A 14333-nucleotide genomic window follows, 5' to 3' on the forward strand; every position below is an offset into this window, starting at 1 on the left:
ATGGGAGAGTGGGGGCGTATGAGAGACAGACAGAGGGGGAGGGAGAACCAGGAACACAGTGATCTACAGAGGGAACGAAAAGAGAGAAAAGGAGAGAGGGAAGGAGGGGGAGAGTGTCTGAGAATGAGAGAGGTTGATGAGTGTGATGGTAAAAGAGGGAGCTCTAGTATGTCATTGAATATGAGTCTGGCCCTGCATTGCTGTGGTGTGTTTGTTGTGCAGTGCAACAGTGTGCAGGGGAGTAAAGAGCACCTTTAGTTCCCACGCCACCAGAGGCTTACTGAAGACTGATCAAGGTGACAGGAGAGAGAAGAGGAGAGATGGGAAAGAAAGACTAGAGAAGAGGAAGGAGAGGAGAGAAGACAACTGGGCAAAAGAGGAAAAGAGTATTGGACAAAAAAAGGATGAAGTACAGAGAGGGAGAGAAGAGAATCCCAGGGGAGAAAACATGGGCCTAGAGAGAGGAAAGAGCGAGTAGCAAAGGGGAGAGCGGAGAGCTGAGGGGAGAATCATCTCTTTGAGAGCCTGTGGGGGGTGTGTGGTGGGTTTGTGGGGGATTTGTGGGGGGCAGGGGCGCAAATAGCACTAGGGACCCGCAGATTCATAGTGACCCGGATCCGTCCCCACCACTCTCGCTACGTAAGGCGACAATCATCAGTTAATAACTCTGCACAACTGATAAGGCGATGTTAGTGCCCCCCCCCCCCAGTTCAAAAATCCCATCTGCACCGCTGGTGGGGGGTACGTGTGGGGTTTGTGGGGGGTGCGTGTGGGGTATATGTGGGGCTTGTGCGGGACACACCTGTTCATGGTGCTCGATGCCCATGCTGATGGTGTTGATGAGGATAGCGATCATGATCCCTCGGTTGAAGTACTTGCTCTCCACGATGCCCCACAGCTTGAGGCGCACCTCCACCCACACATTCCTGCAGCGGCCCTTGCACGTCCGCCTCTCAATCTTCCCCTCGCCCTCCGATTGGCCGCCTTTTCCGTCCGTCTCCCCCGCGTCGTCTGACTCCTTGTCCCGAGTGGCCGAGCCATCCCCTGGGCCCACCCCATCGATGAGTGACAGCGCCACCGAGCAATAGGGACAGGCCTCAGCGGTTGGAGTGACGGCGAGGTCGGTGGGGTTGTCTGCGGAGATGTGCTCGGCTTTGGAGCAGTGCGGACAATGAGAGTCTTGGGAAGGAAGAGGAGCTGAATTAATGGGGAGATAATGAGCCCCACAGGGGAATAATGCACAGTAGTGGCGTGTGCAACGGTTGTATTCATTTTCACCCCATTCATAGTTAATGAAGGAGAGACGAGGAGTTTATCATTGTTAAAATGACACCAGGTAAAAGGCTGTTCATCTTACAGGCAGACTGATTTGAATAGAGTCAGACATCTCCTCTCTTCTCCTCACTTCTCCTCTTATCTATTTCTCTTTACCAACTCCTCATACTTCTCTTTTGTTTCTTTCTCTCTCCTGCCTCCTGTTCCTCCTCCCTCTGTCTTACTCTCCACCTCCCTTTGACAGAGCCTCCCTCGGCTGTCTCATTCACTTTTGTCAACTCACCCTAACTGCATCTCTAAGGGCCTGATTTACTAACAGGATTGCGCCCATTTTCTGGCGTAAAATAGCGGTCGTAACGAAAAACGGTATTTACTAAGCTGGCGCAGCGCATATTAACGCTTTGAGGGTGTGTACCTGCAAACAGGTGGGATGGTTCGGAAACGTGGGTGGTAACGTAGGCGTGTAGCGCTATTTAATGGGAGGAGTGCGCCTAATGATGAACTGCGTGGTATTTACTAAACTGCCCGGCGAGCGCACATCTCTGATTGGCAGGCTAATTCTCCGCCTCATAAAAGCACGTCTTAACAAAGCGCATTTCCACTGAGTCTGAAAACGTTGATATGGCAGCAGCAAGGCAAAGACATAGACAGAGACAGCGAACAGAAATATTTGTTTCAACTCGTATAATTCATATATTCATATATATATGAAATTAAACTTTCCGAACGTAATTGGAGAAATTGATCGCACCCACATGCAAACAGTCCCACCTTCAATCCGCGAACACGTTTACCGAAACAGAAAGCACACATATTCAATGAATGTCCAGGTCATATGTGATGCCAACATGACCATTACTTACGTGGAAGTGGTCTGTCCATGACAGTTTTATCTTTCGGAATAGTGCCATTTATCCATGATTGAGCAACGGTGATTTTGGAGAGGCCTGTCTACTTGGTAAATGTATTTGTTTCAGTGGGGATATATTGTAGTGAACCCATGTCCCTTGTAGAACGTATTAATCTCGCCATGTACACATATATATTGTTATAATAGACAGTTTATGCATTAATGCCACCAATAGCATATTATTTATAATCGTGTTCTTTTAAACATCTCGCTGTAGATGATGGCGGGCAAAACAACAATATAACCCATTGAATCAGGTTCAGTGATTGAGCGAACGTGAACCAATATATCTATCTCGCTATCTATTCGCTATCTATTCGCTGAACCTTAGTTTTTTCTTCCTCGAATCTCCATGGTGGCAGTAACTTGCTGGCAAGTTCTCCAGTCTTTTAACGGTGCGCTAAATAATGATTGCCCAGCGCGTATCTGGCTTGATAAATATCACGGAAAATGCGGGGAATCACCGTGCGTTGATGTGCGCCTGGCAAAGATGCGTTCGCAAATCAATCTTAGTAAATCAGGCTCTTTAAAGGGCGGAGTAAGCACAGTTTGCCCAGCGCAGATCTGGCTTGATAAATACCAAGTAAAATGCGCAAAAACACCGTGCGTTAATTTGCGAACGCAGATTAAGAAGCGCTCGCATATTAGTAAATCAGGCCCTAAGTCTCCCCTTCCCTTCCCTCCTCTCCTCTCTTTTTTTTTCTCTTCCCTACCTTGTTTTTTTATTCATCTCCCTTACTTTTTCCTTTCTTACCCCTTTCTCCTTTAATCCCTCCTTTTTCTCTCTCTTCACCACCACCCCCCTACCTCTCTCCCTTCTCCCCAGTCTCCACTCACCCATCGGTATCTGTCGGAGGCGGCCCCGCTCTCCCCCGTTCACGTTGGCCATCTCCGCTCCTAGTCCCCCCTCGGTCACCCCCGTCCCTGCTATGCCCCCGTCCCCTGTCCTCTCCGTCCCCGCCTCGGGTTTCCCCCCGCCTGGACACATCCAGAAGCGGCGGAGGAAGGCGGTGGTGCGGCGGCGGGCCTTGCGCAGCACGTGGCACACCAGCTGGAAGAGTTCCTCGTAGCAGTCGCCCGGCTCCACCATGATTGAGGCCAGCGTGCTGGAGGAGAGGCACTGGGCGCGCTGTTCCTGCATCAGCTGGTGCTCCCGCTGCTTGGTCTCCGAGAATTGCGTGGCGATCACCACCAGGCACAGGTTGATCATGAAGAAGGAGCCGATCTGAGGAGAGAGAGAGAGGGGGGGGGGGGGGGGGGTGGGGGGGGGGAGAGAGAGGGTATGAGAAGGTGGGAAGTAATGTGTGTGAGAGTGTGAATGTGTCTCAGTTGGAGTGCGCAAGTGTGTGTGTGTGTGTGTGTGTGTGTGTGTGTGTGTGTGTGTGTGTGTGTGTGTGTGTGTGTGTGTGTGTGTGTGTGTGCGTGCGCGTGTGTGTGAGAGCACCTGCATGTGTAAGTGAAGGGCACTTGGACAGTGTGTGTGTGTGTGTGCGTGCGTCAGCGTATGTGTGAGGGAGTGAAGGAGAAGTGGAGAAAAACAAATGATGAGCTAAAGGAATATGGGAAATCCCTCACTTAATTAATAAATCACAAGGACACAGTAACAAGAAGCCTGGAGAGAAAAGGAAGGCGGGATACCACAGAAGAAAGAGATGGAGAGAGAACAGAGAGAGAGAAAGAGTAGGAGAGGGGGAGAAAGAAAGGGGGAGTGATAGAGTGAGAGAAAAAGGAGAGAGAGAGAGAGAGAAAGAGAGAGAAGTCACCTCTAAGCAAATGGCAGATCAGTTTTCTTCCTTTCCCCTCACAGGAGGAGTCATAAACTAAAACACACACTAACCAGCTCTCTTTGAGTCTATTATGCTCTATATGGGCCATTCTACCGAATTCGTGTAATATGCAGTCCCTCAACAATAAAAACTATTTACAAAACAATTAGGTATTTAGGCATAGATATTTAATTAGAAAATGTTATGGTCTATATAAACCCAATGCATTACATGAGATAGTGATAAGCTAAATATATACAAAATCATCATTTATAGGGTACTTTCTATTGGGAAGTAGCTGTCCCCAACCCTGACATCTAAATTTCAATGCCTTTAAATAACACTTTTCAATTTTTTTAGATTTTTTTCAATGATTTAATTTCAAAGATCTTTATGATTGGGTTGAAACAGAACTTGGAATATTTAGATTAAATGTGGGTTTAATTTTTAAATCAATTTACTATACTCAAAAAATCATGTCCCTAGTTTTCATGTCGCTACCGAAACACAAGAGTTTTAGTCCATTGGCTGAGCCTGTGTTTTAGCCACGACTCTGCATTTTTGACCATGCAGTGACACTGCATCTCTGTCCCTCATGGTTGAATGGTAAGTAGCTAAATCCCATAGTTTTTATATAAATGTGTTCCAAAGTCTGAAAATCGACGTGTAACCTTAAGAATTGTCACTACCGAAACGCATGTTTTCTTCAATTAAGTAAACCTTTTGGGGTTTCATGGAAAATCTTCTGTTTGTATGTGTGTTCACCTCTTCAAAGATGTGTTTGAAAGCTGTGTGCTTGCTAGAATTCTTTATTTATGCTTAAAGTTAGCTAGAATTGTCACTACCGAAACAGTCACTACCGAAACATATGGTAGTGACCAGATGATTTGGGTAGTGACAAAATTAAATGGTAAGTAGTTCAATCCCATAATTTTTAAATAAATGTGATGTGTGGACTAAAGGGCGGCCCAGAGCACCTTTTGGATGATTTTGGGAGAGAAATGAACATCCATCCAACAGTGCAGTCACTACCGAAACATTGCAGTCACTACCGAAACAGATAAATTGAACTTGAAATTTTGGTAAAAAATTAATTTCTATGGATTTCATTGTGAAAACCTTCAAGAAATATTTGTAAAAATACACTTCAAAGAAGGGAAGGAAACACAATCTGAACAGGTCAATAATAATACTTTTTTACTATAGTAAATGTGATGTTTCGGTAGTGACAATTTTTGGAAGAGGAAAAACATTCCGACACATTCTGAAAATACAATATAAAACTTGACTGTTCTTTTACTAGATATGTGTACTTTAGATATGGTACAATATACATACGGACAAAGTTTTGGGAATAAACCATAAAAAAATTCAAAATATATCCGACATGACTTTGCATCAATTCAGTAGAATGGCCCATATACCACTGGGCTTCACTGAAATTCACACTTACCAACTCTCTTTAAGTGTTTTATGCTCTATATACCACTGGGCCTCACTGAAACGTACACTTACCAGCTCTCTTTGAGTGTTTTATGCTCTATATACCACTGGGCCTCACTGAAACTCACACTAACCAGCTCTCTTTGAGTTTAATAGGCTCTGTACCATTGGGCCTGTGCTGAGCATCCAAACGCAGCGACCCATCAGATTGCAGAGTGCACGGTAATAACTGTTTGACAGTTCTTAAGCATTTTTTCGTTGTGTTTATTTTTTACATCAAGAAAAAAAGTAGCAAACACAGTATAAGCTCCTGTAAGCTGTTAGCTCACAGCGGGCTCGCCACCCCCACTCACAGCAGGCTCCCCTGTAATCCCTCTCACTCTTCTATGTCTTCTTTTAGCCAGCGACGAAGAACAGTGCCGAGAATGGGGCATAGGCTTTCAGGGACAAGGGCCGGGTTTCCCTAACCCTCCTGAAGGCTGTGTCATTCGCACGTCAGACATTAAGCTGTACTTTCATGTTTTGAGGTGTTTCCCAGAACACCCTTAGCTAAGCATACCAAGCATACCTGGCTGTTGGTAAGGCTGTCCTTATTTTGGGAACTTTTTTGCAAACTCACTTTCTCTACAAATCTGAGTCATGCCCATCGTACTCATCACACGCATGCTCAAAACTACGCCAGAAAGACGTATTCTGCCTCTTAAGGTATACAAAGAATGTTTCTCTGAGGGGAACTCTTAGGAGATGGTACAGGAAACACAGTAGACAACTGCAGTAAGTCATTCCTTTCAAGGCTTCGTAAAACGAGAAATCCAGTCCAGTTGCTTAAATGATGTCAGATCACCCTCTGCAACAGCACGAAAGAGCAGTTTGTCATTCTGCTGAAGATGTTCTAAACAATCCCAGTGGTTATGGTTCAAGTCCGGGTAGGGTGACCACGCTCTCCCTTCGCTAGTCTAAAAATCAGTTTTCTTTCTTTTATCCCCAGTACTTGTTCTTTAAGGACGGTTGCAATACATGCATTATGACCTGATGAAAACTGTGGTGAATGCCGTTCTGCCATATTTTTTCTCATCTAAATCAGTACCGCTCACTTGAGCAGAGTGCTACTGCTCTTGATGATTGTCAAACGCTGTTCTACTTGGGGTGTATGTGTGTGTGTGTGTGTGTGTGTGTGTGTGTGTGTGTGTGTGTGTGTGTGTGTGTGTGTGTGTGTGTATATCTTTCATGCCACTCTAATTTGCTTTCTGCTGGAGTGTTTGTGGGTAAACAGCACACTGACGATGAGTGTTTTGATCCACTCTGCTTCAGGAGTTGATTCAAGGCTTTAGTTTCTCACTTCGTGAGGGTTGTGAAGGAAAACTGGAAATATCTGAGTGTGTTTTGCCCCTTTGATTTGCTGTGAACTTTAAAAATGATTAGCGCTTGATCCAAGATATAATGTGCTGAAAACCATGTATACAAGAAGAAGACAAGACAGATTAAAGGCTGGACAGTAAGAGACAGATACCCAGACCAAAAAACAACCAGATTTTTGAAAGTTATAAATAGCATTTTAGTATTAAGTAATAAATAGTATTTATTGTTACACTAGGTCTCGATTGCTCGTAGCTTGATTGTTCTCCCCTTTGTACGTCGCTTTGGATAAAAGCGTCTGCTAAATGACGAAATGTAAATGTAAAGAGAGCCCATAGTGTTCTAAACCCTCCATATTATAAAGATCACACCGAATGAAAATGAACAAATGCTAAGAAGACACCCCAGGGACCACTGAACGCCATCACACCAAACTTTTACAATCACAGAATGCAAGAGCTATGCAGCTACAAAAAAAATCTCCCCTTGTCTTAGCAAGCAATGACAGAGTTACGGCCTGGGGCTCTTTTAGGATGACAGCAGACGACCGAGTGACTGATGTATTCAATTAACACTCGTCTACTGTTTTTCTCTATCTGTTTTTTATTTCATCACGTGATTCCCCCGTAGAGGGCATCCCGGCGGTATGGCTGTGGTCTGACCCGCGCTGTGTATTAAATAACGGTGATGGAGAGAAAGCGTGGTGGAGGAGCAACACGCACGTTGGGTGTGTGTGTGTGGGGGGGGGGGGGGGGGGGGTGGGGTGTGGGGGGGTTGCGGTTGGGAAGGATTAGGCGAGTGGAATTCATTTTCGAAGAGTCAAGCGATGCTTCTGTTGCCAAGATACAGATGGAGACAGAGAGAAGGAGGGTGGGAAGGAGGGAGGATGATGAAAAAAAATGAGTAATGACAAAGAGAGAGAGAAAGAGTGTGAGAGAAATGAGAAATAGAGAGAGAGTGAGCGAGCGAAAGTGAGAGAATATAAGGGCGAGAAAGTGCGCGCGCGAGAGAGAGAGCCTGAGAGTGAGAGAGTGATGAGGATGACAAAGATGTGTAAAAAGATGGAGGAGAAAGGAAGGGAGTTGGAGAAGAAAATACAGTGGCATCACAGAGAGAGAGAGAGAGGTGAAAGCGAGAGGAAAAGAGAAAGAAGGACAAGATGTATCTGTTCACAGGTAGATGATTAAAACCATAGCAGTGACAGTATACATCACACACACAGACACATTCACACAAAACACTCACACAGAGACACACACACCACACACACACGCCACCCAAACCCACCCTACCCACCCACACACACACACACACTCACACACTCACACACACACACACACACACACACACACACACACACACACAAACACACACACAGACACACACACACACACACACACACACACAGAAACACACACACACACACACACACACACACACACAAACACACAAACATACATTCACACACACACACACACACACACACACACACACACACACACACACACACACACACACATACACACTCACACTGAGACTCATTCACACTGTGATATAGAAAGCACAGTGATGCTTTATAATAAACAACATCCTTAAATAACGTTACTTGTGGATAGTAGTAAATGTCAATAATTAGTAATGGAATTTAATATTAGGGTTTTTACATTTATTTTCACACTTGTCTCAATTCCATGCCCACATTCACCATATAGATTACAGTTTTTTCCTATCGTTTTAGTCAATTTACCTAAACCATGTTCACATTCCCAAAACACTTAACACATTGAGCATACCAGTAGACCATGTGAACCAAACTGTGGATACTTGCCCCTATGCTTAGATACAAATGCTGGCAATGACACCTTCTTCCAAAATTCATGGATACCTGTCCCAGTCAATGTTCACTCCCGGCAAAACAATGTGCAACTACAGCATATTTTACCAATGTTTAGATACTCTGTTCAAGACAGTTAACTTTCAGTTCAAAACCTAACTTGTAGATGGAAAGATGATGCATTTGGACTGACAAATGAAGTTGTATATGTTTGAATAAGAACAATTATTCTTATTTTATTTTTATTATTATTATTTTTGTTTTCCTGTGCACCATATTTCTTGGTGAATTGGCATGGAATTCCCTTTTTGAAATACAGCTAGACAGGCAGAATTGTAAGCAACTTTAGTGATTGTATGGGATATTGTGGCCTTTTACAACTCTCGCCAAGAGACAGGGTGGTTTGCACCGCATCCTAGGACGGTGTGCCTATTCCTGCCGCCGCACTCTCCTTTCCTCAACCCCATTGAGATTTTTTCTCTGCATGGAGATGGAAGGTCTATGACCAACGCCCACAGGACCAGATGTCACTTTTAGAGGCAATTGCTGCAGGGTGTATGGACATAGCCCCCGAAGACATCCAGGCCTGGATAAGGCATGCACAAAGATTTTATCCACGATGAATGGCAAGAGAAACCATATGTTACGATGTTGATGAAAATCTGTTGTGTTTGTTTCTTGATCAAATACAGTATTACAGTACCTACGTAATTCCCCCCCCAAAAAAATCTTATTTTAGGTTTCTGATAAAACGCTCATTGACTGTATTTGCAATTACAGTAAAGTAAATTTACAACACTTGTCAATTGTGGCATCTATTGTGAGAGGGAAACCGACATATGAACACTGTCAGCAGATTCTTGGCTTGGATTGACACATTTCAGCACTTTAGAATTATTTGTTTACTGTCATATTACAAACTTTATTACTGTAGTCCAAAGAAGTGTTTGTCTGTGTTTTTTCTCTTTTTTCAATGCAACACTACAGGAAATCTATGCCAAACTGGAGGACACAGCAACATTGGCAATGCTTCAAGATGTTAGTGTTTTTTAGGTCATTGTGTTCTGAGAGGAAACATGTGTTAAGTTATGGCAGCATTGGTTGTGGTGTGGTTGTTGTAGTGCATTTTGCACCAAAGGTTAACAGATATGCAGAGGTGTGTGTCTCTAAAGCCCACTGTGTTAAGTGATAGGGAAAAGTGACCATGGTTTGGGTACATGAACTAAAACGATAGGAAAAAACTGTAATAGACTAATAAATTAACTAAACAGTGGATACTTTTGTATTGCCTTGATAGAAAATGCACTGCACATCTGTCTCAGGCAATGCAATGTTCACCACCAACAAAACTCAGAAAATGAGTTACTCATTTCAAAAGAGTCACATTTCAATTAAAAACTGTAGATGGAAATATGTTGATCACCGTAGGTGGAAATATGCTGTATTTTGACGGACACAAGAAACTATACACTTGAAATAGACAGATTATTTCAGATGTTTGCTCTGTTTATTTGCAGCCTTGTTACCAACTATACAAAAGTGGCAAAACAGTATTTGCATTGAAATGTATGTAAGGAAAATATAGAAGGAGGTGTCGCTGAAGAGATGTTTCCACTATGACGTCTGTTTATGTAAGTCATGGGCTGGTTATTGTATTTGAAAAGATTCACCTATGTCTTATCTGGTCAGCCATTGAAACAGTTTAAATATCCTACATAGCATAAGGGGTGTCACCCCATAGCCCTGGCCCACCATGAATATGTACTGTATCAGTCTGCTGCCTCAGTGGATGGGAAATTATTGTCAATCATTATTAACTCTGATCCTTAATTCTTTCACTAGTAATGAGACAAAGCGACCCAAATATGCAGTAAAGGTCCTACAGTAAAGGTCTGGTCCTTGGCAGACACTTTTATCCAAAGTGACTTATATTACAAAGGCAACAACATTAACCACTGTACCTGACGCTAGTAAATTTACCGCACACAGAAAATGTACCACACTCAAAAGTGGTATCTACAGGACTGTAATAAACAAAACAACAGATAAAAAACTCTGTTCTTGGTGTCATGAAAGCTGCTTATCTTGAAATGTGTGTTGGGTGTACAGGTTATTTATTGTAAGTCAAGAGAGAAGTTTACAGTAAATGTGAAGTTCATAAAATTGTGATTCCAAATACAGAGGACATCATGGATCAGTATTAGACCCAGGGTAGACTTGTTGTACTATTGTGCTGTTGTGTCTGAGCTGGAAAGCATCAATATACTTTTTGTTCCACTATACCACAGAAATTGTAGTGTAGAACTATCATGAAACATTTTGCAGCATTTCAGATTTATGTATTTGGTATTACAGAATATAAACTGTAGAGAGGTGTCATACTTTTTATCTTATTTTTGCACTGCAACACTAAAAATGCAACAATATGAGGATACACGGCAACACGTATTGCTGGGTGACAGCATTTGCTACAGTTATGTCTGCATGAGTCACTTTTGGATGAAGTATGAAGTGTTTTGCGTGCAGTATAAAGTGTTGTAAAGCATGAAAGACTAACTGATGTGCTCAGGTATGTGGTTGTTAAGCATACAGTTTGAAGAGTTTTGAATACAGTGGACATGGTGTTGAGAAAATGATTGTAAAAAAACTGTGACATTACTTATATTTGATAAAGGATCTTTAATATTGAGGGTTACACAAGGGTCTGTTTCAAACATGTGTAGGTTTGGTATGAGTGCAATGCATAATGCAAAGTCTTCAATGTAATAGATTCCATCTGGTATAATATCCATCAAGAGGCAGCAGGTAAATCAAATATATTGTGTAAGTGTGTGTGTGTGTGTGTGTGTGTGTGTGTGTGTGTGTGTGTGTGTGTGTGTGTGTGTGTGTGTGTAGTCATGCGTGTGTGCATGAGTATGGTGGAAATAGGTATTTTGGTTGACATGTAGGCATTTTGCATGTATGTGTCAGCGTCTGTTTATGCATGAAATTGTTTTCACTGGCCGGACTGCAATTCTGTGAGAGCCTACAAAGGCTGTGTGTGTGTGTGTGTGTGTGTGTGTGTGTGTGTGTGTGTGTGTGTGTGTGTGTGTGTGTGTGTGTGTGTGTGTGTGTGTGTGTGTGTGTGTGTGTGTGTGTTTGTGTGTGTGTGTGTTTGTGTGTGTGTGTGTGTGCACGCACGCAGCTATATCACTTACAATGATGAGCAGGATAAAGTAGATGAAGTTGTAGAAGGAGTGAGCATCCATCACGTAGTACATGATCTCCACCCAGCCCTCCAGTGTAATGACCTGAACACACACACACACACAGTCATACATTTTATGACTCCTCAGACTTCATTGACATATCGGAGGTGTTACCAAACAACAAAAGCACTAAAAGAAGTGCACCTAGCAACAAAGGAAAATGAAAATGCAGTCATCTGCCACCACTGAATCTAACACTGCACATACACTCACACTCACAGACACACACAAACACACACTCACACACACACAAATCAGAAAGAGAAAAAAGAAACCAGAGAAGAAAATGATGTGACATTTCTCTCTCTCCTACAAGATAACAGTTCAGGTACATTATAACATCAGAGCAGGGTCACAGGACTTCCTTACTCATAATACTTAAAACTCTAGAATACTAGAAAAACATAATCCTTTTCAGGAAGGTTTCAGGAACATTCCATCCTATTCAACCCCGCCACCCCCACTCCACCTCTCCTCCTCTCCATGCTCCTACTTCATCACCTGGAAGATGACGATCCAGGCATAGCCGATGTTGTCAAAGTTGATGGCACCCTTGTGTGGATTGCTGTGACCCGTACGGCAACGGGTGTAGTACTGGTTCCAGTTCACACAGAGCCCATCACCGCTGGCACTACCGTTTACCAGCGGTTCTGGTCCGAGGCCCAGAGTTTGCCGGTACAGCACGTCGTTCTTGTTGAGGCAGCAGGCGCGGCCACCCTCCCGCCGGGCCGGCACGTCCTGGCACGACATGATGCCGTTGTCCTGTGCCAGTGAGCAGATGAAGGGCCGCTCGTCATCCTCGTCCAGCTGGTAGTAGGGCTTGGGCAGCGTGATGCCCTTCGGACTGGGTGAGGGAGAAGGCAGGGGGTTATGGGTTTACGTTGCCCACAGATTACGCCACATAAAACAGATAACCTCTTAGCTACAAGCTTTATAGTTTTCCAGCAAGTCCTTTATATTTTTCGAGACTACCAGGCCTACTACTTCACAGAGAGAATCATTTGCCAATTCCAGCTTCAAACAAAAGCCGCCTCACTACCCAGAGAAGGACAGAGATTGAGTGTGAGGGAGAGACAGAGAGACATAAAGGATTAAGAAGTTCATAGTGTATACAGTTTAAGCTCAGTCGGTATTGAGGAAAAGTTTTTCCTGTTGAGCTGAGAGAAGACGAGAAGAGAGAGAGAGAGAGAGAGAGAAGCAGTCTTTGTAAAAAGTCCTCATGGAAGAGAGAGATCAGAGACAAAGGGCCAAGTAGAGAAGTAGTTGAATGAGAGGGCCTACTTACTGGGCCTTCAAAATAGGAATACATTTGGGAAGACTGAAGAAATGGCAAAGAAAATACATCCAAGTAATAAGCGATGAGAAAAAGAAGAGGGGTTCAAGGAATGAAAGGCAAGATATTTAACAATATGAAACTAATGATGTAACATGTGATCATTACTGTAAACCTATCAGATATGAATTATATAGGAGCAGCATAAAGGCTTAGGCAGGCACCATCAGGGAGAGGAGAATAAGACAACAGACAGACAGCAAGAGAGGGGGAGAGAAAGAGGGAGGGAGAGAGGGAGGGAGAGCGAAAGAAAGACAGAGGGAGTTTGGGAGGTGAAGCAACTCCGTTCAGATGGATATCAAAACCCTGTCTGTTCTTCTATTCTCTTTTGACATAGACTCTCTCACACACTCACACACACACCTACTCACACAATCACACACACACACAGAGATAATTTGACTAGAGATCACGGAGGCCCTTAACAGTGCCGCAGGAAACGTGAGCCCTGGCCTCTGATACAACTGTGACGAGAAAGCCTGGTTAAATTAGCCTGGTTAAATTACCACTCTCCAGGCATGAGCACACCGAGGCCAACTGAGAGATCAAAGACAGAGAAAGAGGAGAGGAGAGCAATCAGTAATATCTGTAATGGAAAACACATATCACAAGGCTATTCATGGCCCATATCACCATGCAGATGGAGAAGAACAAGTCAAAGAGAGAGCGAGAGAGAGAGCGAATAGAGCAAACTGCTCTGAATGTGACCTGGATGAGGTACTAACATGGAGAAAAGGGGGGACACAAGACGACACGAATAGACCAGAACTGAACTGAACTGAACTGAACTGAACTGAACTGAACTGAACTGAACTGAACTGAACTGAACTGAACTGAACTGAACTGAACTGAACTGAACTGAACTGAACTGAACTGAACTGAACTGAACTGACCAGACCAGACCAGACCAGACCAGACCAGACCAGACCAGACCAGACCAGACCAAACCAGACCAGACCAGACCAGACCAGACCAGACCGTCTTCATAAGAGTCCAGCAGTAGGGTACTTAGATATGAGGAGATGGGAGCGAAGGGAGCAGATATGCATGTCATTCATTTGAGATTTTAGCAACAGCACCACGGAGCCAGATTGATGAGCACAGAAGTCATCACTTTATTCCTTGGTACTCGTGTGGTGTGTGTGTGTGTGTGTGTGTGTGTGTGTGT

General features: G+C 43.8%; 1 protein-coding gene across 1 annotated transcript in view; it reads right to left on the bottom strand.

The window, feature by feature from the left end:
- cacna1ib (calcium voltage-gated channel subunit alpha1 Ib) overlaps positions 1 to 14333 on the bottom strand; it is a gene marked incomplete at its 3' end in the record, with an annotated part of 148468 nt that overhangs the window by 57348 nt on the left and 76787 nt on the right. Inside the window, 5 exon segments of the mRNA XM_080843756.1 lie at positions 803 to 1197; positions 3066 to 3138; positions 3141 to 3410; positions 11782 to 11874; positions 12334 to 12676. Of these exon segments, the coding sequence (XP_080699882.1) occupies positions 803 to 1197; positions 3066 to 3138; positions 3141 to 3410; positions 11782 to 11874; positions 12334 to 12676 (1174 nt within the window).

Source organism: Sprattus sprattus (assembly GCF_963457725.1).
Source record: "Sprattus sprattus genome assembly, chromosome: 1".
In the NCBI taxonomy this organism is placed as follows: domain Eukaryota; kingdom Metazoa; phylum Chordata; class Actinopteri; order Clupeiformes; family Clupeidae; genus Sprattus; species Sprattus sprattus.